Here is a 23999-nt window from a genome sequence, read left to right as displayed (position 1 = left end):
ATTATAGTCTAATTCACATTATTCGTTCAGTAATAATCATTAATTCCACTAGTGAATTCTGACTAATTACTCATGTTTGCTTCAGCTTGCTGACCATCACATCTGCATCTCATCATCATTCTCACAGAACCTGCTCACTTCGTCAGGAAACTGGAAAACACCACATTCCGGGTTGGGGAACCGCTGCTGCTTAGAGTGGCGTTCGGTGGTAGTCAAAGGGTTAATGTTAGCTGGAAGAAAGACGGGCGTCCTATCTGGGCGTCTTACCAGTACAACGTGAAGACCACAGACTGTGGCTGCGTGCTGGAAGTCCTCAACAGTGACCGTGAAGAAGCTTGTGGGCGATACTCTTGTGAAGTCTCCAATGCAGGAGGCTCTGATACCTGCCATGCTTATATCAAACTAGGTAACCATAGTAACACAGTGCTTGCAATTGCTATCATTCATTCTACGCATGCAGTTAAAGTCATTACACCGCCCCCACGTACAGGTAAACCTCGTCCGTTCACATAGCCTCTCTCTCTACGCATGACGACATGGATCCCTTTGGATTTTGCGCAGAGCCTCGTTCACCGCATGCGAGCGTCCGTGGTTCCTGTAACTCACCTGAACATTGCTTCTCTTAGAACCCGTCCGGTTCATCAAGAAGCTGGAGGACATCTCCCACCAGCTGGGGAAACCGTTGAGGCTTCGGTGCACTTACGCCGGCAGCCAGAGGGTGAAAGTGACGTGGAAGAAGGACGACAAGCTAATCTGGGCGTCTTACCAGTACAACGTCAAAACCACCGACTCCTCGTGCGTTCTGGAGGTCCTCAACAGCGACAGAGCCGCAGCGGCGGGAAAATACACTTGCGAAATTTCCAATGCAGAAGGAAGTGAATCCTGTCATGCTCATGTTAACATAGGTAACACAGGAAGCGACATTTGGCCTTCCATTGTAGCTCGTCTCTCATGTGTTCCTGACTACTAACCCCAACCCCAGTGGAGTCTTCGTTGGTTGGTCCTCTGCCTGTTTGGAGACATGAGGGAATCCGTGGTTGCAGTTGGTTGGTCTTGTATTTGTTGAGTTTGGACAGGAAAGATTTGATGACGTGTTGTGAGGCATTGAGAGCACGTTTCTCATGCTATGGTTTGGTCAGATATCCGTTTGCTTGAGAAACAGATTCAGGTTGAAGTTGTGAAGGTGGACATTGTATTTTTGTTTGCTTTGGTGTTTTTCGTTGTCTTACTGCTCTGTGTCAACCTGAGGCCCAGAGGCCTGGTGAATGGTGCCTCCATGTGAAACTCAAACAGTTATTTCCTCTCATCACAACCTTGCCTGATTGTCTTCACTTTCTGCCCCACCAACAGAACGTAAAGTCCCCCCCAACTTCACCAAGAAGCCCTCTGAGGCCATGGTGGACTCTGTGGGTAAAACGGTTAAGATGGAGGGCCGGATGTCTGGCTCTCAGCCGCTGACCGTTACCTGGTTCAAGGACAACAATGAGGTCTACGTCTCTGACAAATATGAAGTCAGCTTCGTGAACAATGTGGCTGTCCTGAGCGTCAGAGAGTCCTCCCCCGCCGACAGCGGCGTGTACACCTGCACGGCCTCCAACGAGGCTGGAGAAGCTTCATGTCAGGTTTCTCTCACCATCTCAGGTACGAGCGCTGGTTTGTCGTCTGGTGTTTGACATTTTAAAATAATCTATAGGTGATCGTAATGAAGAAGAAGAAGAAGTATACTTTATTGATCCCCGCAAGGGGAAATTACAAAGTCACTCAGTTAGTTGACAAGTATACAGGCCATTATACAGACAAGTATAATGGATGTTGGGTCTGACGGCGTGTTGTAGTCATCCCTCTTTCTAACCCCAGAACATCATCGCCGGGTGATTTTTTCCCCAATCAAATGTATTTACATGATTTTCAAAATGTTGCATTTGTATGAATGTCTTACATCAATGGGTAGCTTCAGCACTAGCTTCGATGTCTTTGAAGGGTGTGGGTGTTTCCTACCCCAGATCCACTTTCTCCTACAGACTGTGCCTCAACAGGGAAGTTTCAAATGCCCCGAAATGGGACGGCATTATTACATATTTTTTGTAAGGAATTTTTTTAGGAAGTTCTTTTTGTTGGTTATATGTTATCGGGTAAAAATGACCCTGTTAGTGATGGTGTTACTATTTTAAGCAATAGTGTTCTAGGGTTAAGTCAGCCAATGAAATTACAGCTGATGGATGATGTAAAATGTTTGATTATATTGTTTTCCTGTCACACAAGAAAGTCTTGAAATCTGGTACATCCTCTTAAACATGCTAGCTCAAGAGCCATTCAAGCTACTTAACCTATTGCCCATTCGTTGAGCACAGAATGCTAGCTAAGTTAGAAAATGAGCTAAGTGACTCATTTTGAACAATTGCCCCATTAAAATTTGTCTGTAGGCTGACAGTAGGTCTCCCTTCACCTCTTTGGTCCAGTAGCCACCTACTGGATCGAAGAGGTACAGCATGTGCATTGATGGTAGAACCATTAAAGTCAGAGGTTTAACTAAAAACAGACCAAGACAGTCAAGGTTCTTCAAACTAACTGGAAGCAAAATCAATCAGTGATGGGTAAACAGGTCTGGGTAAGAGATGAAGGGCTTGATTGTGTCTCAGACTGCCCCCCATGTCTTGTCCATGATGTTACTGTTTGAGAGTACCTGTGGCCAACTTGTTTGCCATCACCTCTTCAGATACGAGCCAACCACCAAAGTTTGACGTCCCTCTGGAACCACTGACAGTCAATATGGGGCAGAAGTTGAGCCTCAAATGCCAAGTCAGCGGCTCGCCTCCAATCACCATCCAGTGGATGAAGGACAGGAGGGAGCTGAAATCTGGTGGAAAGACCAGAATCACGTTTGTTGGTGGCGCCGCCTGTCTGGAGGTCAGCCCAGCCTCAAAGACTGACGCAGGGGATTACCTCTGTAAGGCGAGCAACACTGCAGGCAGCAACTTCTGCAAGTCCAAGGTCACCATCAAAGGTAATCAGTTTGTGGAAACGCTATTGTTCTACTGCAGGAAAAGACAAGTGGAACCAGTTAGTAGCTGCTTAGCTGGTCGCCCAAAAAATGAAGACTGCTTCAATGGCATATGAATGGGTTTCAGGTCTGGATTAACTTGACCTCTATTTATTTTCAGACGAAGCGGTAAAAACCGCCCCCGCTGAGGTGGCCTCCCCAGCTACAGCTGCCCCAGCTGCCCCAGTCAAAAGACTTGACAACCTCTTCTTCATTGAGGAACCTAAAAATGTTTCTGTCACAGAGAGTAAGTAGAGTGTTGGTGGATGTCTGGACCTGAGGCTGTCCTGAAAGCTCTTGACAAATAATTTAAGTATCCTGAAAAGGTCTCGATGGAGCGTCATGTTGGCCTATTTTCTCTCCACAGAGGGCACTGCAACCTTCATTGCTAAAATCGGGGGTGACCCAATCCCCAGTGTGAAGTGGATGAAGGGTAAATGGAGGCAGATCACCCCTGGTGGTCGCATCTCCATCGAGCACAAAGGCCAAGATGCCAAAATGGAAATCAGAGAGGTGACCAAGTCCGACTCCGGTGTCTACAGATGTGTCGCCTCCAACAAACACGGAGAGATTGAATGCGGCGCTGAGATGCAGGTCACCAAAAAGGAGGAAGTTGAAGGAATTGGGGACATGAGGGCCATGCTGAAGAAGTGAGATGCTTCAGGAGTACTGGACCTGACCTTTGGATTCAGATATCCAGACTGGATTCACTGGACTCTTATCTTTGTCTGATTTTGTGTTTGATGTTTGTCAGGACTCCCTCAAAGCAGAAGAGTCCCAAGAAGGAAGAAGAGATTGACATTATGGCGTTGCTCAGAGGTCACGATCCCAAAGACTATGAGCACATCCTGCAGGAACACGGTATACACAACTACCGCGCCATCCTGCAGGCCATCGACTCCCTGAAGAAGGAGAAGGAGATGGAAACTGGGAGAGTGGTGAGAGAGGAACATCTACTTTATTCAGAATAAGTATCAGACGGAAGAGGTCGGTCTTTGTTTGCAGTCTTCAATCTAAGCTAACTGCCTGGAGTTACATGTTTGCCATACAAATGTGAAGATTACATTAATCTAAAATGTAAACCACCAGCAGAAAACAGGTCATCAGTGAAGCTGAGGAACCAGGAGAACATCTCAGAGGAGCAGAATGATAGTCTTGATCTCTGATGGTCTCCTTTTGTGTGGCAGGAGACGGATCGTGGTGTCCAGGTTGAGGAGGAGGAGGACATGGCCCGACTCATCCAGTCGCTGGAAGGACGTGCTGCGGCGGAGGTACCCTCAACAGTAGCTCGCTAAATACGCCTGATTTGTTTTTACTGACACCTAGAGATTGTTTACTGAGCTGAGAAAGACTGATCCACGTCCAGAGGTCCATCAGAACCTCCTGAAGGATTTCACGTCCACAGGAACGCTTCCTGCTTCCTGTCTCTGATCAGTTTAAAAGTTTCAGCTGGATTTTATTGGATAAACCACTTCCTGGACTGTCAGTCCATGATTGGTTGAGACTAAACTAGAATAACATTCGATGATAGAAACCTTTGACCCCTCAGCCTGTCTCTGTCATGGAGGACATCAGCGACCAGATGGCCACTGAGAACCAGAGCGCCACCTTTGAATGCCAGATCCAGATCCACTACCCGGAGATCGCCCTCACGTGGTACAAGGGCACCCAGAAGCTGGACAACAGCAGCAAATATGACATCAGCAGCGTGGGCGACCGCCATTACCTGGTGATCAAGAGCTGCCAGACCAAAGACCAGGGCAACTACCGCGTGGTGTGTGGTCCTCACATCTCCAATGCCAAGCTCACCATCACAGGTAGGTGTTTGAACTTCCTGTCTGTCTCATATCCTCACTTCCTGCTCCCCACGAGACGGGTGAGGTAGAACTAACCAGACTCATACTGACCTCTTTGAACCGAACGGGTTTTGTGTGTCTGTGTTCTGTGTTTCTTTTATGAAAACGACAAACTCACCACGCAGGACTCTTCGTACGTGAACTGAGATTTATTCAAAGCTAGCGTGAGCCTAACGATGTGGCGTCCAGGTACATGAAACGGTGCTAACTGGTCAAGCGTTGCACAACCTTTTGACCATCAATAACTTGTTTATGTTTGATTATCGGTAGAAGCAGACACCACAGTAACAATTAGCTCACATGCTACATGATGCTAAATACTCACAGAAGAAGGGCGTTGCCACAGCTTTGACACGATCTTCTAATAAAAGCTAACCCACCGATATCCACACCCTCATGTTTTAGTCAGCGTTAACGATGTCTCCGCCCCGTCAGGCGTCCCTTGTCTGGAGGTAATGGGAGACACTCGCCGCGCGCCGGAGCGCTACCTGCCAGGAAAAGGTGTGTACGATTTACCGTGCAGCCAGCGGTGATTTTAGTTGCGCTGAGTCGGCGGTAGAGTAACGTTGTTACCTTGTTCTTTCACAGAGATTGAGTTAGGAGGTGTTCCTCAGGGTGAGTACGGTAACAAGAATTAAAGCTAAACCTAAACTGAGTTCATGTTTGAGAAGGTTTAATATTTTTGTTTGCGTGACCTTCAACCTGGTTTGACTCCAGACGTCACGGACGCGTCGGTCAGAGGACCAGAAACGGCCTCCATGGTTTTGTCAGGTGAGTTTGGTACCAGGAAGTAGAATCTGTAGACCAGGACACGCGTTCATCCGTCAATGTCTTTCTCTTCACCAAAGATTTCTCTGAATTTTATCACTACGAGGAACGAACAGAAGTGAAAGGTACCGACGCCTCCCTCCTCTTCCTCATATCATCATCACCATCATCATCATCTTCATCACTTCCATCACTGTTAACGTTTACTTTGCTTGAAGAAACGTGACTCACTGAGTTGATCTATTTCAACCAACTGAAATCGTCTAAACTTCATCATCTTAACCGTCTTATCATCTAAACCGTACTCTTCATCACCATCATCATCATCATCATCATCGATATCATCATTCTTTAACCCTCATCTTTTTAATAACAGTGTGATGATTTGAATTTCTGAACTCATGGAGTCTGTAATAACGCAGTAACTTTAAATTTCATTGAATGCATTTAAAATTTGACTACAAATGTGCAGAAGAGGATTATTATTGCAAACAATAAATATTTACATTTTAAGAATTTAGATCAATTTTTAGAATCAATGTTTTTGTGAATTTATTTCCTGTGTAACAGACTTTTGGTGTTAAATTTTTAATTTATTTTTTTTTATAATTCTTCGTGGAAATGTAAAATTAAAGAAAATAATAAATCTAAATCTACTCTAAATTCTGACGGAATTCTCATGACTTCTAGAGTTCAAATCCTGAATCTCAATTTTAAATTATAGAATGAAAATTCTGAATTTACTAATGACTTGTTTTTTACACGATCGTCTTCTGCACAAACGTGCGCGATCAGGAGGAGTTCAGATTTCTGACTCCGGGGTGTCTTTTAATGCCGCTGCAGCTTTTGAACACCGGACGGTGGAAGAAGAGACGGTTTCTGTTGGCTTCTTCTCCGTCACAGGTACAGCGGAGGAACCGCGTCTTCTGTTTGTGTCTGCTCTTTGTCCTGATGTCACTTCCTGTCCTCGTTCGTTCGTTGACTTTCTTTGTTTCATCGGTCAGAGACCAGTGGTGGGCGTCTCCTGTCAGTCAGCTTTTTCTCAGTTCTTGTTTTTCTCAGCAGAAGAGAAACGCCCGGTGGAGGAGGTAGTCGAGGTGACTCGTGCCGGCGATGGACGACAACCCCCAGAAGGTACAGCTGCTTGTGTCCAACCGGCTGCTGCTGCTCTGTACGGCTTTGACATCGGAGGTGCTGATCCACTAAAGCTCTGCCGGCCTCCACATTTGTTGATTCTCATGTTTGAACCAACAGCTTCTGCTTCTGGAAGCTTTTCTTGTGTCGTTCTTTGTTGGTCGACTTCTCCCTCTCGTCGTCTGTCGTTTGTTTTTAACTCTTCTTCACCTCTTATTAATCAGCTCTAGAACTTTCTGTTGCTGCAGAGCTCAGCTCTCATCATTTTAACACGAATCTTCTCCGTCTTTTAAGCTGCTGAGGTTTGCAGCAGTGCAAGGGAGGAGCCTGCAGCTCCGCCTCCGGCCGCTGTCACAGGTACCGCCTCTTCATCCGTCTGTCCTGTCTCTGTAAACGTCTCTGGTTTGTTCTTCAGTCCATACTAGTTCTGTTAATAAATGACTTTCATGTTATTCATGGAAAGAAAACTCAACTCAATGATAATATTTTAAAGCACCTGAAGAGAAGAAGCCTGAAGGTGTCGCTGCTGCCGTCCGGCGAGACGAACCCAAAGGTAAAACATTTAGTTCAATGTGTTTGTGATTCTGAGTCTTTATTGGCTCGTATTCTTAAATCTTATCCTCTTTTAATACAAAGTACATTTTTCTACCTGAAATCTACTTTGCTTTTCAAATTTTACATAAAGTTTTAATTGATCTTCAATTTTATCAATCTGAATTTAGTACAGCAAATTTATTTAGGACATAACAAAAAATAAAACACACAAAAGACTTAAAACATGTAGCAAAACTTAAAATCCAAATGTAAATAAGTTCATCAGTATTTATATGTTTAAGTTTTTTATTTGAACTTTGTTTACACAACTTAATTATAAATGTAACAAACAGCATGTAAACATTTGAAATACTATTTCACGTATTGACAAGTTTACATTCATTTATATACAAGTCGTTGTTTTCAAAAGTTATTGTCAGTGTGATTCCGTTTGGTTTCAGAACTCAATGTTGTCTAAAGTTCTTCTAGTGGACATCGTGTTATGCTTAAGAGAATTGTTCTTTGCTGTCAGGTGTTTGTTTGTTTGTTTGTTTGTTTGTTTATGAGTCCCTTGTAAACATTTCTGTCCAGATGTGTCGTTTTCACTCCTTCTGCCTCTTGAGCTCTGACAGCTGTGTGTTCACTCAGTCGTGTTTCTCTGTTGAAGAACCTTCAGTCTTCGTCAAACCAGAACCAGAGAAGGTGACCATTGTCCAGAAGGTCGTTCCTGAACCTTATGAACCTGAACCCATAGCGGAGCCGCTAGCGGTTCCTCTGGAGCGTAAAGCTGCTCCTCAGCCCAAAGCGAAGCGTCAACCAGAAGCACCAAAAGCTGAACATACAAAGAAATCTCCTGAAGCGGTGAAACCAAGAGGTAAACCAAAAGCACTGCTGCTCACTGGCTGGACAGCAAAAGCACTGAGTTTGTCTAAGTGTTCAACTTCCTGTTTGTAACGCTAAGTTTGTCTAAGTTTGTCTAATTGTCTGAAATGTTCTCCCTGAAATCCTCTTTGGAGATCTTTCCATAAAGTCCCTCAACAGATGCGACATGATGGTTCTGATCTTATAGCCTAAAATATTAATAGTCAGAGTAAAATCAAAGCTTTTGACTGTGACACAACCCGAGGTGATTCAACGAACACTGAAGATACTTTAACTTTGTCTTTTCCTGTCCTCCAGCTCTTGATATTTGTCTTCATGAACTCTCTTTGCTGTTCCACGTTGTGGTGTTTTGCTGCTATCACTGTGCTACACACTCGTGAAGAGTGACGTCTTTCAGGTTCCCAGTAAATGACTGGACATATAAGTTTATCGTGTTCTTTCAAGCACCAGAACCACAGAAGGCTGAAGAACCTGTAGTTCACCTGCCTACACCCAAGGTTACTCCACCAGAGCGTCATCCAACTCCAGGTACTGATGACCTTACGTTGTTCACTCCATTTCCTCTTGTACCGTCTTGACTGTGTCATCTTTGTTAGCCTGCAGCATAAGTGATACATAATGTTTTCTTAAGTACAAGAAGTTCCCCGATCAGAGGAACCAATCATTCAACCTGCTGCACTGAAGATTCCTCCATTGAAGGCTGAAGCAGCTGAAGGTACTGCAAAGATATCATGATTAGGTTTCTGTTTCCTGTTTGTTCAGTTTCTCAAAGTTCATGTTCCATTTTGTTGATTCCTTTCTTGAGTTGAAACTAATTGTTCTGAAATATCTTCTCAGAATATCTTTGATCGTGCTAAGCACTCGTGAGAGTGTGACAGCTATCTTCATGTTTCAAAAACTAACTGTATAATCATCTTACAAATAAATGTTCTTAAAGATACCTCAGAACTGAAGACACCTGAACATGAAGCACCAAGACCAGAAGAAGCCAAGAAGGCCCCAGAAAAACCTAAGAAGGTGCTCAAAGACTCAAAAAGGGTTGCTCAAATACCAAAGAAGGTTGTGGAGAAACCAAAGAAGGTTCCTGATGAACCCAAGAAAGTACTAGAAGAACCAAAGAGGGCTCCTGAAGTGCCAAAGAAAGTTCCAGAAACACCAAGGACAGACCTAGCAGAACCAAGAAAGGCTGTGGAAGAACCAAAGGTGGTTGCTGATGTACCAAAGAAGGTTCCTGATAAACCAAAGAAAGTACTAGAAGAACCACAGAGGGTTCCTGAAGCTCCAAAGAAACTAACAGAAACATCAGAGAGGGTACCAGCAGAACAAGTAAAGGCTGTGGAGGAACCAGAGGTGGTTGTTGAGGTGCTGAAGAATGTTCCTGAAGAGCCCAAGAAAGTGCTAGAACGACAGAGGGTTCCTGAAGCACCAAAGAAACTTCCAGATTCACCAAAGAAGGTACCAGCAGAACCAAGAAAGGCTATAGAGGAACCAAAAGTCGTTGTTGAGGTGCAGAAGAAGATTCCTGGAGAGCCCAAGAAAGTTCTAGATTCACAGAGGGTTCCTGAAGCACCAAAGACACTTCCAGAAACACCAAAGAAGGTACCAGCAGAACCAATAATTGGTGTAGAAGAACCAAAGGTGGTTGTTGAGGTGCCGAAAAAGGTTCCTGAAGAACCCAAGAAAGTAGTAGAACCACAGAGGGTTCCTGAGGTACCAAAAAAACTTCCAGAAACACCAAAGAAGGTACCAGCAGAACCAATGGTTGCTGTGGAAGAACCAAGGGTGGTTGTCGAGGTGCCAAACAAGGTTCCAGAGACACCACAGAAGGTACCAGCAGGACCAAGAAAGGCTGTGGAGGAAACAAAGGTGGTTGTTGAGGTGCCGAAGAAGGTTCCTGAAGAACTCAAGAAAGTACTAGAACCACAGAGGGTTCCTGAAGCACCAAAGAAACTTCCAGAAACACCAAAGGTGCCAGCAGAACCAATAAAGACTGTTGAGCAACCGAAGATGATTGTCAAGGTGCCAAAGAAGGTTCCAGAAACAACAAAGAGGCTCCCTGCTGAACCCATTAAAGTGCTAGAAGAACCAAAAAAGGTTTCTGAGGAGAAAAAAGCACCAACAGCACCAAAACAAGTTCCCCAGGCTAAAAAGCCTCTGCAACAAGGTAGATATGTCTGCAAACATGACTCACGTCTTATTACCTCATACTGACTCTTTGGTCCATCCACTCCCTCTTTATTTCTGGGAGTCTATATGAAAGTTCTAACAGTATTTTGTCCTGATGTCTGTTCTGTCGTGTGTGTTTACTGTTTGCTATATCATATGAATGTAAAACAGTAGAACAGAAGGAGATACCAGAGGATGCCACACTAGCTAAACCAGAGACGGAGATTGGTGCACCTATCAAAGGTATGTTTGAAGTTATAGATGCAGCTGCAGTTAAAAACAAGGATATTCCTTTGAGAAACTCAGCAGCAGAGAGGCATGGTGTGGTTAGCACTATTGCCTCACAGCAAGAAAGTCAGGGGTTCAAACCCAACATTTCCAACATGGCCTTTCTGTGAAGAGTTTGCATGTTCTCTCCGTGTCTGAATGGGTTTCTCCGGTTTAAAAGATTAAATTAAAGATTAAATCCACTTTATTCATCCACACAAATGGGGAAATTATCTTTTCCACTCCAGTTTTTGTACATGCATATACAGTATACTGTATATGTGTTAGTCAAAGCACACACAAACATCATATACAGGCCCCTGAACAAACACAACACACACTAGGGGCCTGTAGGCATGCAGTTAATAACACTCAGTACAGGAGAGGTGGAGGGACGGGTCGCGACTTCGGGGTGTGCCCCAATGAGCAGCTTGGGGGGGGGGGGGGCACCTTGCTCAAAGGCGACTCGGCAGTGGCTGGGAGGTGAGCTGACACCTCCCACTGTCAGCTCACCCCCCGAAGATGTCTGGTGGGAGCGGGAATCGAACCGCCGATGGTTGGGCAATGTCTGGTCCCAAGACGTCTGCTCTACTGCTGAGCCACTGCCGCCCCATTATCAGGAAAAACATGCATCTAGGTAATATTAGGTCATGTTGGACCGTAGTGGCGGTGCACCCGGGGTGCAGGGGCTCTGGACCAACACTCCATCTGGCCTTTGAAATTTCGTTGTGCCGTCTGTGTATGTGTATAATGACAAGAAAGAAAGTTTTACTTTGACTAGACTTTTGAAGTGATTCAAATGAACTTAGTCAAGTCAAATCTAAGCCATACTGATGTCTTTGTTCTTGTGTTTCATGGTATTTGTCTTGTCCTGTCTTCCTTCCTCCATTCCACCACTCTCTTGTGAAAATCTTCAATCTTGGGTGATACCTATCTTAAAAATTGTCACAGTTCCCTTGAAGACAGAAGAAGTGAAGAAAACAAGAGTAGTACCTGAAGAGAGCATGGAGTCATCTCTAAAGAGAGAAAGTATTTCTCTCACAGAAGAAATTGAATTCAGGCAAAAAGAAGACAGGAAGTATGAAAGGGGGACCACGGAATCAGTTGTGAGAGAAGGAGGCATCTTGAAACGTGAGACGGAACAAAAGATTCTTTTTGCAAAGGACGAGACTGAGGTTCCTACAGGGTACAGAGAAGAGAAGCAGGTGGAGACATTAAAGAATGTAGAGACAGAATATACAAGACATCAGGCTGAACATCTGGAGGACACCGAATCACAGGTGGAAGAAGAATCTGTTGTAGAGGTGGACCAGAAAGAAGAAATGTCTGTGAGGTTTGTCTCCCCAATTGCTAATGAATCGGCCCGTCCTACTCCAAAAAGAGTCGTCACACATTCGATTGAAAAGACTCTTCCCTCCAGGAAAGAAGTTTCTGGATTGAAATCCAGTGAAGTAGTTGACAAGAAAACTGGCCAAGAAAGGGAATTAAAGGACGGTTCTCGTGCTTGTGCTGTGCAGAAAGAAGGAACTGGATCATTTGTGTCACTATTCCTTCAAGAGACGACCTCCAAAGAAGCCACTGTAGGCCCAACACCCAAAGACCTATGTATCATGAAGCAAGCTGACTCCGCTGGCATTGAGGAGGTTGCATCTGAAAGCTTATTGCCTTCAAGAGAATCTGTTTCGTCTCCACTTGTTGAAGACTCAAAACCCACAAGCGTTCTTTCTCCTTCCAAACAAGAAGTTGAAACCCCTAAAAAACAGGTTCGTCAAATGGAAGAAGCCATGATAACTCCCAAAGATTCCGATGCAACCTATTTTGAAGACAATGCTCTGGTGGAGACACCAAGTCCCGTGTCAGAGGAGGTTTCTGTGGAGAAACAACCTGTTAAAGGAAAGAAGTCGCCTCTTGTTTTAGCTCAAATCCCTTTGACTGGAAAAGTAGGCCATCTTGAGGAGAAAAAGGTTCCACCGATAGAGTTGACCTCCCCCACACCTGCCAAAGCTGTCAGTAGTCTTCAAGAGGACTTTTCCCCTGAAGAAAGTCTACCCAAAAAACCTGCAACTGAAGACAAGGTTGCTCCAACTGAACAACCTCAAGGTCCACCACAACCTACTCTTCAATCCAATAAACCTGCCTCTCAGGCACAAACATTGATTTGTCCAACTGAAACTCCACTGACCAAAGATGATCAAAAGAAAAGGAAGGCGACACAGAAGCCCAAACCACAAACTCTTCAGAGAGGTATTCTTTCTTTTTTGAGCCGCACAGGTTCATCATGACTTTAAAGAGATGAAACATCTCACTCTTCCTGTACTCACACCAATCTTCAGACATGTTCTTGACTAACAAAACTTAATCATCTCTTAAGTCCACCATTGTCCGAGTTCTGCCCTGTACTAAAAAGTCTTTCTTTATTTACGTATTTGATGACTAAATTTATCAGACATTTTGATCTTTAAATCCAGCCTGTTGTTTTATTTGTTTGTCCAGTTTGGAAAAGTCCACATCTACGTCATCTTTTCATGAATACTTCTTGATGTTCATGTTATTGTCATAGTTGTGACTGCGACATCTTGTATTCTCAAAATATCTCCTCCAGAGGAGAAGAAACCTTCTGCACCTCCAGCAAAGCCTTCACCGTCTCCTCTAGCTCCTGCAGCCAAAGTCGCTCCCCGTCCAGGTAGTCTCAGTCTGAACCATCTTCATGTTTGCTGTCACATTTGTCCATTTGTTTGTGTAGTATTGTCTCACCTATCTTCTGGTTCCTGTGTTTCAATGTCTTCGTCATGGTTTGACTGAGCTTATTGTTTTCTTGCTTATGATCTTCGCGTCTTATATGCATTCCTAAAGTGTCTCCGCCAGAGGAGAAGAAACCATCTGTACCTGCTCTGGAACCTGCTCTGGAACCTGCAGAGAAGCTTACTCCTACAGGTACATTCCTCATTGGGTTTTGTGTCTTTGTGCCTGACCTACAGGTTCCGTTTTCCTTTCTTCAGTTGTCTTCTCCATTGCTGTCCCTGGTCTTCTCCTACATGGTTCCTGTCTTGAATGACCATGTTCTTGTCTTGGTTTTGATCCTGGCATCTTGTTTTTTTAAAGTGCCTCCTCCAGAAGAGAGGAAACCATCTGAACCTTTACCAAAGCCTTCACCTCCTGCTGCACCTGCAGCCAAAGTCACACCTGCTCCAGGTAACCGAAGGTCCTCATTGTTGGGTTCAGCTTTTCTAACACGCTGTGTTCCGTTGCTTTTATTTGAATGATATCTTCTTGTCTTTGTTCTTAACATTTTTATCTGTCCTCTGATGTTTTGTCACCTGTTTACAATATTTTCTCTTGGTCTTGACTTTGGTGTCTTATACTCCTAAGTGTCTCCTCCAGAAGAAAAGAAACCATCTCCACCAACACCAAAGCGTCCAGTAGAAAAGGTTTCTGCTCCTCCAGGTAGTTCTTTTGGGTTCCTCTTGGTTTTTGTGTTTGTTCCATGTTGTTGAAGGACCTCTGTCTGGTTCTCCATTCTACACATGACGTTCTATCCTGTGAACTCTGTCTTGAATGACCATGTCTATCTGTGATGTCATCTTAGAATCTTGTATTCTATGAAATGTCTCTTCCAGAAAAGAAACATTCTCCAGCAGAGAAAGTTATCCCCCCTGCAGGTAGCTTTTTCTGTTTGTCATAGATGTTGTTCTGTTATGATATATATTTATATATGTTCTGTTCTGTCGTGTACATTCTTGAATACTTGTTCTTCTTTCTTAGCATCTCCTTTAGTATCTTGTCAAACAGATCTTAACCTAATTGGCCGTCTTACAGCTGGAGTTGTCCCTGTGGCGAAGAAGCCCTCACCCCCAGCTGTAAAGACTGAACCCTCTCCCATGTCACTGATCATCTCTCCCGAAGGTAAAGTCTGTTCTCTGAGGCTTGTCTACTTTTGCTTCTGTTTGTCTCCTACTTTGGAAGATTTATATTTTCATTCTAAGCAAGCTTGCCTTTGATTTGTGAAAAAATTCCATCGGACTCTTTCTGTCTGACATCTGTTTAAACAATACTTCTTGTGATCTAACCGCAAACTCCACTGAATACGGCAAAATAACCTCTAAATGCTTTTTTTTACGTGCTCTTTGTGCATCTGAGATCATTTCAAACAAGCTTTGCAATGATAGACAATCATGTGGAACCCCTGATAAAATCATGGCATTGCTGCTGCAGTAGCTTTGCCTGACTGTGTTAACACAAGTTCTTTGTTTTATATTCAGCCTATTTTACTAATGATTTTATTGTATCTGCATATATATGTATTGCTGTGTATATATATGTTGATCTTATTTAAATTCTTGCAGACAAGGAACCAGTCTCTGCACCTGGACCAACTAAAGGTACACCAAATTTCAGTTCTTTGTTTCAAAGGGGCAGCAACACTGACTAAATATTGCAATTATAGTTTCTCTACCACGAACAACAAACTTTATTCGTATGTCTAAGTGTGTCTTGTTTCTTATTTGTCTGTGTGTGAATGTTATAAATGGCGTATTTACTGCCTCAACCACAGAACCCCCTCTTAAGCCAAAGGGTAAGATTCCTGTTCAGAAAGCAAAATCACCCGAATCACCAAAGCTGAAGGGTAAGTTCACAAGAACACCCAAAGAGAAGCAACCAGAACAGGAAGTCATTACACTAAAGAAGGTTCCAGTTAAACCCCCAGAGCCTGAAAAACAGATTCTGACTCACATGGCTGAAGTGACGAGGCATCAGGATGCAGACCTGTCAGTTCAAAAGATCCGTGACAGAGAAGATCGGGATATAATAACTCTTGGTAGGACTGAACGAGTCTTCACTGCAGAAGAAGACACAGTTCAGTTAAGCCAATTTGAAGAAGCTGAGAGGGCTCCAGTTGAGGAGAAACCAGAGAAGAAAAGCTGGACAAGATGGCCAAAAGCACAGGAAGAGGAAGAACCTGAGATACCTCATTTAGTTAAGAAGAAAATAAACAAACTACCAAAGACAGATGAGCAGAAAGAACCAGCCCAACTGAAATCATTTGAGAAACCAGAGAAACCAAGAGAAGAACCACAACAGATCAAGCTCAAAAAGGTTCCAACAAAACCCAAAGAACCTGAGAAGGAAGTGATAACTCAAGAGGTTGAAGTGACAAAACATATGAATACGGAACTGTCAGTTCAGAAGATTCGTGACAGAGATGATCGAGAGATAATAACTCTTGGTAGGACTGAAAGAGTTTTCACTGCAGCTCAAGAAGCAGCTGATCTTGATGTTATGGAGGAACCTGGAAAAGTCAAAGTAGAAGATGAGAAATCAAGATGGACAAGATCCCCTAAAACACCAAAAGATGAAGAAGTTGAGCCAGATTTAACCAAAAAGAAAATAAAGAAATTACCCAAGACAGATGAGCAGAAAGAAGCAGTTCTATTAAAACCATTTGAGAAACCAATAGAAGAACCACAACAGATCAAGCTCAAAAAGGTTCCAACAAAACCCAAAGAACCTGAGAAGGAAGTGATAACTCACGAGGTTGAAGTGACAAAACATTACGATACAGAACTGTCGGTTCAGAAGATTTGTGACAGAGAAGATCGGGAGATAATAACTCTTGGTTGGACTGAACAAGTCTTAAGTGCAGAGGAAGACACGGTTCAGTTAGACCAATTTGAGGAAGCTGAGAAGGCTGCAGTGGTGGAGAAACCCGAGGTAACAGTGGTGACAAGAAGCCCAAAAACACAGGAAGAGGAAGAACCTGAGATACCTCATGTAGATAAGAAGAAAATAACTAAAATACCAAAGACAGATGAGCAGAAAGAACCAGTCCAACTAAAACCATTTGAGAAACCAGAGAAACCAGAAGAAGAACCACAACATATCAAGCTCAAAAAGGTTCCAACAAAACCCAAAGGACCTGAGAAGGAAGTGATAACTCAAGAGGTTGAAGTGACAAAACATTACGATACAGAACCGTCAGTTCAGAAGATTCGTGACAGAGAAGATCGAGAGATAATAACTCTTGGTAGGACTGAACGAGTTTTCACTGCAGCTCAAGAACCAGCTGATCTTGATGTTATGGAGGAACCTGGAAAGGTTGAAGTAGAAGATGAGAAATCAAAATGGACGAGATCCCCTAAAACACCAAAAGACGAAGAAGTTGAGCCAGATTTAACCAAAAAGAAAATAAAGAAATTACCCAAGACAGATGAGCAGAAAGAAGCAGTTCTATTAAAACCGTTTGAGAAACCAACAGAAGAACCACAACATATCAAGCTCAAAAAGGTTCCAACAAAACCCAAAGAACCTGAAAAGGAAATGATAACTCATGAGGTTGAAGTGACAAAACATTACGACACAGAACTGTCAGTTCAGAAGATCCATGACAGAGAAGATAGAGAGATAATAACTCTTGGTAGGACTGAACGAGTTTTCACTGCAGAGGAAGACACGGTTCAGTTAGGCCAGTTTGAGGAAGCTGAGAGGGCTCCAGTTGTGAGGAAACCAGACAAAAAAGGCTGGACAAGAAGTCCAAAAGTACAGGAAGAGGAAGAATCTGAGATATCTCATGTAGATAAAAAGAAAATAACTAAACTACCAAAGACAGATGAACAGAAAGAACCAGTCCAACTAAAACCATTTGAGAAACCTGAGAAACCGGAAGTAGAACCACAACAGATCAAGCTCAAAAAGGTTCCAACAAGACCCAAAGAACCTGAGAAGGAAGTGATAACTCATGAAGTTGAAGTGACAAAACATTACGATACAGAACTGTCAGTTCAGAAGATTCGTGATAGAGAAGATCGGGAGATAATAACTCTTGGTAGGACTGAACGAGTTTTCACTGCAGAAGAAGACACAGTTCAGTTAGGCCAGTTTGAAGAAGATCAGAGGGCTGCAGTGGTGGAGAAAACAGAGGTAACAGCGGTGACAAGAAGCCCAAAAACACAAGAAGAGAAAGAACCTGAGAGACCTCATGTAGATAAAAAGAAAATAACTAAAATACCAAAGACAGATGAGCAGAAAGAACCAGTCCAACTAAAACCATTTGAAAAACCAGAGAAACCAGAAGTAGAACCACAACAGATCAAGCTTAAAAAGGTTCCAACAAAACCCAAAGAACCTGAGAAGGAAGTGATAACTCAAGAGGTTGAAGTGACAAAACATTACGATACAGAACTGTCAGTTCAGAAGATTCGTGACAGAGAAGATCGAGAGATAATAACTCTTGGTAGGACTGAACGAGTCTTCACTGCTGCTCAAGAAGCAGCTGATCTTGGTGTTATAGAGGAACATGGAAAGGTAGAAATAGAAGATGAGAAGTCCAGATGGACGGGATCCCCTAAAACACCAAAAGATGAAGAAGTTGAGCCAGATTTAACAAAAAATAAAATAAAGAAATTGTCAAAGAAAGAGGATGAGCAACAAGAAGTTCAACTAAAACAGTTTGAGAAACCACAAGAAGAACCACAACAAATCAAGCTCAAAAAGGTTCCAACAAAACCCAAAGAACCTGAGAAGGAAGTGATAACTCATGAGGTTGAAGTGACAAAACATTACGATACAGAACTGTCAGTTCAGAAGATTCGTGATAGAGAAGATCGGGAGATAATAACTCTTGGTAGGACTGAACGAGTTTTCACTGCAGAAGAAGACACAGTTCAGTTAGGCCAGTTTGAGGAAGATCAGAGGGCTGCAGTGGTGGAGAAACCAGAGGTAACAGCGGTGACAAGAAGCCCAAAACCACAAGAAGAGAAAGAACCTGAGATACCTAATGTTGATAAGAAGAACATAACAAAAATACCAAAGACAGATGAGCAGAAAGAACCAGTCCAACTAAAACCATTTGAGAAACCAGGGAAACCAACAGAAGAACCACAACATATCAAGCTCAAAAAGGTTCCAACAAAACCTAAAGAGCCTGAGAAGGAAGTGGTAACTCATAAGGTTGAAGTGACAAAACATTACGATACAGAACTGTCAGTTCAAAAGATTCGTGACAGAGAAGATCGAGAGATAATAACTCTTGGTAGGACTGAACGAGTTTTCACTGCTGCTCAAGAAGCAGCTGATCTTGGCGTTAAGGAGGAACCTGAGAAGGTAGAAATAGAAGATGAGAAATCAAGATGGACAAGATCCCCTAAAACACCAAAAGATGAAGAAGTTGAGCCAGATTTAACCAAAAAGAAAATAAAGAAATTGCCCATGAAAGAGGATGAGCAAGAAGCAGTTCAACTGAAACCGTTTGAAAAATCTCAGGAGCCTTTTGCTGCTGAACCACCAAAAGTCATGAAAGATGGTGAAGCAAAGACAGCTGCTGAACACACTGAGCTGAAGAAGAGTGAGACACCCCACAGAGATCAGCCCGCTACTGCTATAAAAGCCAGGAAAGATGAAGACACTCCCTCAAAGAGTCCAACGGTAACTCCTCCTCTCGGCAAACACCAGAAGGAGTTCCCACAGAAAACAAAAGTCGATCCAACATCCAAAGATCAGGAAGCCGACAAGCTTCAAAGACAACCTAAAAGAGTTCCCACATCAGATGGAGACAAAGAACATGTTGGATTGAAGCCATTTACCAAAGCTGGCAAGCCTGAAGAGGAAAAACCAGATAAAGCATCTGAGGAAGAGGCAAAGAAGCCTGTGGTTACAAAGGTGTCTAGTCAAAGTCCAAGAGATGAAACACTTCAGACTCTAAAAGAACCACAGCTTAAGAAAGTTGGAAGGACTGAAACCAAAAAAGATGATGTAAAACCGCAGGAGAAAGAGTTTAATGTTCCACCCAAGAAGCCCAGTCCATCAAGAAAGTTGGATGACAAAGATATACCCCAGAAAGAACCTGAAGACTTACAGAAAAGCATCAGACTCAAGAAGACTCCTCCAAGAGTCAGTAAAGACAAGGAGGAAGAAGAAAAGTCCATCAAACCAGTTCAGCACCTGAAGAAAGTTGAGTTGAAAAAGACACCATCACCAAAAGTTGCTAAACCGATAGAACCAGAACAGGTCCTCACTGGCAGGAAACCAAGTCCTGACAAACAGATTCCCAAAACTGTGACACCAAGAGACTCTTTTGAGGCTGTTGCTCTCAAAAAGGTCCCAATGAAGAAATCACCAGAGGAACATCCAGAACCAGGAGCACGGATTCCCCTGGTGAAGGAAGTTTCTCCTAGTGCTGTGGTCATGAAGAAGGTGCCCACCCAGCCAGAGGAGGAGGTGCATGAGCAGGAAGAAGAAATGGAAGGCAGCGATGAGGAGGAAGCCTGGGGCTGGGAGCTGGTGCCTTCAGAGGAGTGGGAAGGTGAAGTGTCCGACGGGGCTTTGGAGACTCCAGGCGCCCCTGGTGCCAAAAAAGGTGAGGTGAAGGCAACCAAGCTCCTCATCCGAAGACTCTGGAGCCCCTTCATCCATCTCAGATGACTCACCTAATCCTCATCTCGCAATAAAAGTCTTCATCTTGAACTCATGCCTTCACTCCACCATTTCTTCACGTCTTCATTTGTCGTTGAGATGTTCTCACCTGTTCTGTTATGTCTGTTCTAATCTACATCTGTCACTTCATTTGGCTGGTTTTCATGTCCCATTTGTCAATGATGTCACTCCATCTTCATCATTCACTTGATGCTGTGGGTCCATTTGTTCACATCTTTTTCTTGTTTGTTCTCGAGGAGCAAACTGAGAGGTTAAAACCACCTTGTTTCTTGTCCAGATGGAAAGCCAGCAGAGGAACCACCGAAAGGCCGAGGCAGAGGATTTGGGGGTATGAATGGATTGAAGTTGGCGCTCATGTGAACTCACGCTTACATGACTTGACTCGCTCTGCTGCGTCTTTTCTTGTCCTTTGAAAAACAAGTTTTCACTCTCCTGGAAAAGTTTGGTACCCATTGTGGAACACTGTCAAGAAACTAATGTACAGTCTGTAGCTGGTAGTGCTGTAGACATTCAGTTTGATTAGATTTTTTTTAACCAATCTTAGTTCTACATTCTAATAATTGAGTTTTTAGACTTGAGGGAATACAGTTCTTGCATGTTTCATAGTCCTGCTTACCTGTAGGTTCAGTGCAACTCTGACACTAAACCCGATCAGACATTAATTGTAAGTCTTAATGACACCTGCGTTAAGGTAGACCTGATCCTGAGTCAGGTCTACCCCCCGCTGCCCACCTATCATATCTCCACCTAACACGTTATTGTGTCTGTGACGTTGCAGCGAGGCAAACGCCATCTCCTGGTGATGGCGGGAGAGGGCGGGGCCTGAGGCCCGGGGGTAAGGGCCCATCTCCACCAGAGGAGCCATTCGGTGGGTTCAAGCTGAAAGCTGTCCCCTTGAAGTTTGTGAAGAAGATCCAGGACATCGTGCTGCTGGAGGCGGAGTCTATCGGCTCCTCCGCCGTGTTCGAGTGTGAGATCTCCCCCTCCACCGCCATCACCTCATGGATGAAGGATGGCAGCAACCTCCGCGAGGGCCCCAAACACAAGTTCACCGCTGACGGCAAAGACCGCAAGCTGCACATCATTGATGTTCAGCTGTCGGACACCGGCGAATACACCTGTGTGGCAAGGAATGCTGGGAAGGAGATAACCTGCACGGCCAAGCTCATCGTAGAAGGTATTGCGATGGTTTTTATCCAATCAGGTGTTAAGTTTAACTGAAAAGAAGATTTTATAGGTTAAGAAATTCTCAGAATCAGGTATGGTGCGTTCTGAAGCGTGTTTTTGACCTGCTTCCATCAGAGCTGCCGGTCAAATGGCTGAAGGAACTGGAGCCGGAGACGACCTGCATGAAGGGCCAGCCCATGTACCTGACCTGTGAGCTGAACAAGGAGAGAGAGGTGGTCTGGAGGCGCAATGGTGCCCTGCTGAAGAACAAGGCTGGGAAGGTGGCCATCAATATCATCGGCATGCAGCACGCCGTGACAATCCAGAACGCCGTTGACGAGGACGCCGGCGCCTACACCTGTGAGGTAGACGGGCAGCCGGAGGTCAAGACAGCAACCAACATCAAAGTGATCGGTAGGCCGGTCCTGCAGTAAAGGGTTAATATCATTACCTAGCGGGTCACGCTAGAAGCTGAACCACCTCTCCCCCCCAGAAATTATCAAGGACTGGCTGGTGAAGCCTCTGAGGGACCAGCACGTCAAGCCCAAGTCTAAGGCCACCTTCAAGGCGGAGCTGTTCAAGGACACGCCCAACTGGAAGTGGCTGAAGGGCGACAACGAGCTGGCTCCGTCCGACAAGGTGGAAATCAAGAAGGACGGGGTCGACATGACGCTCACCATCAACAACTGCCAGCCGGACGATGTCTCCGACTACACCTTCGCCGTGGAGGATCGCAAATACACCGCCAAGCTCACCCTGGGAGGTATGTGTGACTCACTGAGGACTGAAACACACACTCACCTTACGTTCAGTGCTTCCTCTTGACCGACTCTGCTCTTTTCAGAACGCGAAGCTGAGATCCTGAAGCCTCTCGCCAACGTGGAGGTGGTGGAGAAGGAGGAGGCCAACTTTGACACAGAGATATCAGAGGAGGACATACCTGGAGAATGGAAACTGAGAGGCCAGGTGTTGATGAGAACCCCGGTAAGACCTTTAAAAACACCAGGGACCGTCTTCACAAAGCCTGAATCTAACAATTCAGATGTTTTCCACGAAATTTAACTGAAGTTAAGATGAGAACCTGATAAAATAAGTGAGTTAGGAAGACTTTAAGGTTTTTAAAGCTGAGGAATCTTCTCCAACCTCTGACTGAGGGTGTTTGGTGAGCATATCAGTGGATTTCACAGGTAGTACAGTGTTTAAAGTACTAAACGAAGGTGTTCTTTGTTTTCTAGACGTGTGACATCAGAGCTGAAGGTACCAAACGTTTCTTCACGTTGAAGAACGTGCAGCTGGACCAGGCGGGCGAGGTGTCCTACCAGGCTCTGAACGCCATCACCAGCGCCATGCTCACCGTCAAAGGTACCCTCGTCTCGCCCTCGTGTTGTGTTTGCTTCCTGTGTCTGCTTCCTGCTGAAGCTTTAAGTGTGAGAACGAAGGCGTATCACAGGGAGGCGGTGAGAACGGCGGCGGCGCTTCTTGTCTGTTGTCAATAACGGCTGAATTATTCGCACCTCGCAGAAATCGAAATGGGCTTTGTGGAGCCGCTGAAGGACGTTTCTGTGCCTGAAAAGAAACAGGCTAAGTTTGAATGCACCATCACCAAGGAGGTGTCAAAGGTCATGTGGTTCAGGGGGGCGGAGATTGTCACCCCAAGCCCTAAATATGAGATAATTGACGACGGATTGAAACACATGCTGATCATAAACAGCTGTGAGTTTGACGACGAGGCTCAGTACAGCATTGAGGTGCTGGGGCAACGCTGCGGCGCCCGGCTGACGGTGGAAGGTGAGTCTGGTTCACACCGGCGCGTCAAGTTTCCTCTGCTTCCTTCATGTCCTGCTTCACCCTGTCTGTCTGCCCTGAACTCGTGTATTACAGGCATGAGGCTCAAATTTGTGCATCAGCTCGAGGACCAAACAGTGAAAGAAGGTAAAACGGCTCGCTTTGAGCTCGAGCTCACGCACGACAACGTGCCTGTGCTCTGGTACCGCAACGAAGTGAAGCTCCACGTGAGCAGAACCGTGATCATTCACACGGAGGGAAAGAAACACGCTCTAGAAATGAGGACGGTGTCTCTAGATGATACCTGCCAGGTTAAGGCAGAGGCCAAAGGGATTAAGTCCGTGGCAAAACTGACGGTCATAGGTAAAAACACACTTCTTCATTCCTCTGTCTGTCTGTGTGTGTTTTCTGTTTCCTTACAGCAGCGTGGCTTCTGATGATGTCATTAAGATGCTTGATTTAGGTGTTTTGTCTGTTTCTTTTACATCTTTCTTGCAAAATCAAAGTATAATCAGATAATTTCACATTTTTACTCTATGTCAGAAAAAAATTCATATTCAAAAGTTTAATTTCATCCAAGCAAAGGTTTTCAGTCCGTCTGTGATCAGCTGATCGATTGGGTTCATCTGATCCATCTCCTCTGCCCCGCCCGGCGGTGACGCTGTGTTCTGACGCCGGTCTGTCGTTCCGTTTCAGAGGGCGATGCCGTCTTCGTGGTGAAGCTGCAGGATTACACGGCCACAGAGAAGGACGAGGTGACTCTGGACTGCGAGCTGAGCAAAGACGTCCCCGTCGTCTGGTATTACGAGGACAAGGAGCTCACCGCCTCCAAGACAGTGGCCATGAACTCTGAGGGAACGCGAAGGTCTCTGGTCCTGAAGAGGGTGGAGCAGAGCGATAAAGGAAAATATGTATGTGACTGTGGGACGGACAAGACGGCATCCAACCTCAGCGTGGAAGGTGAGCACTCCTCC

General features: G+C 44.6%; 1 protein-coding gene across 1 annotated transcript in view; it reads left to right on the top strand.

Moving 5' to 3' along the window:
• LOC137604636 (titin-like) overlaps positions 1 to 23999 on the top strand; it is a 152815-nt gene that overhangs the window by 43931 nt on the left and 84885 nt on the right. Inside the window, exons 69-102 of the mRNA XM_068328535.1 lie at positions 1351 to 1641; positions 2717 to 3004; positions 3162 to 3287; positions 3408 to 3690; positions 3795 to 3978; positions 4228 to 4311; positions 4590 to 4857; positions 5332 to 5397; positions 5485 to 5511; positions 5614 to 5667; positions 5745 to 5789; positions 6508 to 6567; positions 6730 to 6798; positions 7093 to 7155; positions 7292 to 7351; positions 8000 to 8206; positions 8659 to 8742; positions 8846 to 8929; positions 13250 to 13330; positions 13501 to 13581; positions 13750 to 13839; positions 14017 to 14091; positions 14265 to 14306; positions 14464 to 14550; positions 14991 to 15026; positions 20351 to 20401; positions 20852 to 21250; positions 21376 to 21654; positions 21734 to 22003; positions 22085 to 22224; positions 22476 to 22602; positions 22762 to 23028; positions 23122 to 23388; positions 23722 to 23985. Of these exons, the coding sequence (XP_068184636.1) occupies positions 1351 to 1641; positions 2717 to 3004; positions 3162 to 3287; positions 3408 to 3690; positions 3795 to 3978; positions 4228 to 4311; positions 4590 to 4857; positions 5332 to 5397; positions 5485 to 5511; positions 5614 to 5667; positions 5745 to 5789; positions 6508 to 6567; positions 6730 to 6798; positions 7093 to 7155; positions 7292 to 7351; positions 8000 to 8206; positions 8659 to 8742; positions 8846 to 8929; positions 13250 to 13330; positions 13501 to 13581; positions 13750 to 13839; positions 14017 to 14091; positions 14265 to 14306; positions 14464 to 14550; positions 14991 to 15026; positions 20351 to 20401; positions 20852 to 21250; positions 21376 to 21654; positions 21734 to 22003; positions 22085 to 22224; positions 22476 to 22602; positions 22762 to 23028; positions 23122 to 23388; positions 23722 to 23985 (4899 nt within the window). The remainder of the gene's footprint in view (positions 1 to 1350; positions 1642 to 2716; positions 3005 to 3161; positions 3288 to 3407; positions 3691 to 3794; positions 3979 to 4227; positions 4312 to 4589; positions 4858 to 5331; positions 5398 to 5484; positions 5512 to 5613; positions 5668 to 5744; positions 5790 to 6507; positions 6568 to 6729; positions 6799 to 7092; positions 7156 to 7291; positions 7352 to 7999; positions 8207 to 8658; positions 8743 to 8845; positions 8930 to 13249; positions 13331 to 13500; positions 13582 to 13749; positions 13840 to 14016; positions 14092 to 14264; positions 14307 to 14463; positions 14551 to 14990; positions 15027 to 20350; positions 20402 to 20851; positions 21251 to 21375; positions 21655 to 21733; positions 22004 to 22084; positions 22225 to 22475; positions 22603 to 22761; positions 23029 to 23121; positions 23389 to 23721; positions 23986 to 23999) is intronic.

The sequence above is a fragment of the Antennarius striatus genome, chromosome 12 (genome assembly GCF_040054535.1).
Source record: "Antennarius striatus isolate MH-2024 chromosome 12, ASM4005453v1, whole genome shotgun sequence".
In the NCBI taxonomy this organism is placed as follows: domain Eukaryota; kingdom Metazoa; phylum Chordata; class Actinopteri; order Lophiiformes; family Antennariidae; genus Antennarius; species Antennarius striatus.
The sequence above is the reverse complement of the archived record's forward strand: the minus strand, read 5'-3'. Positions and strand labels throughout refer to the sequence as shown.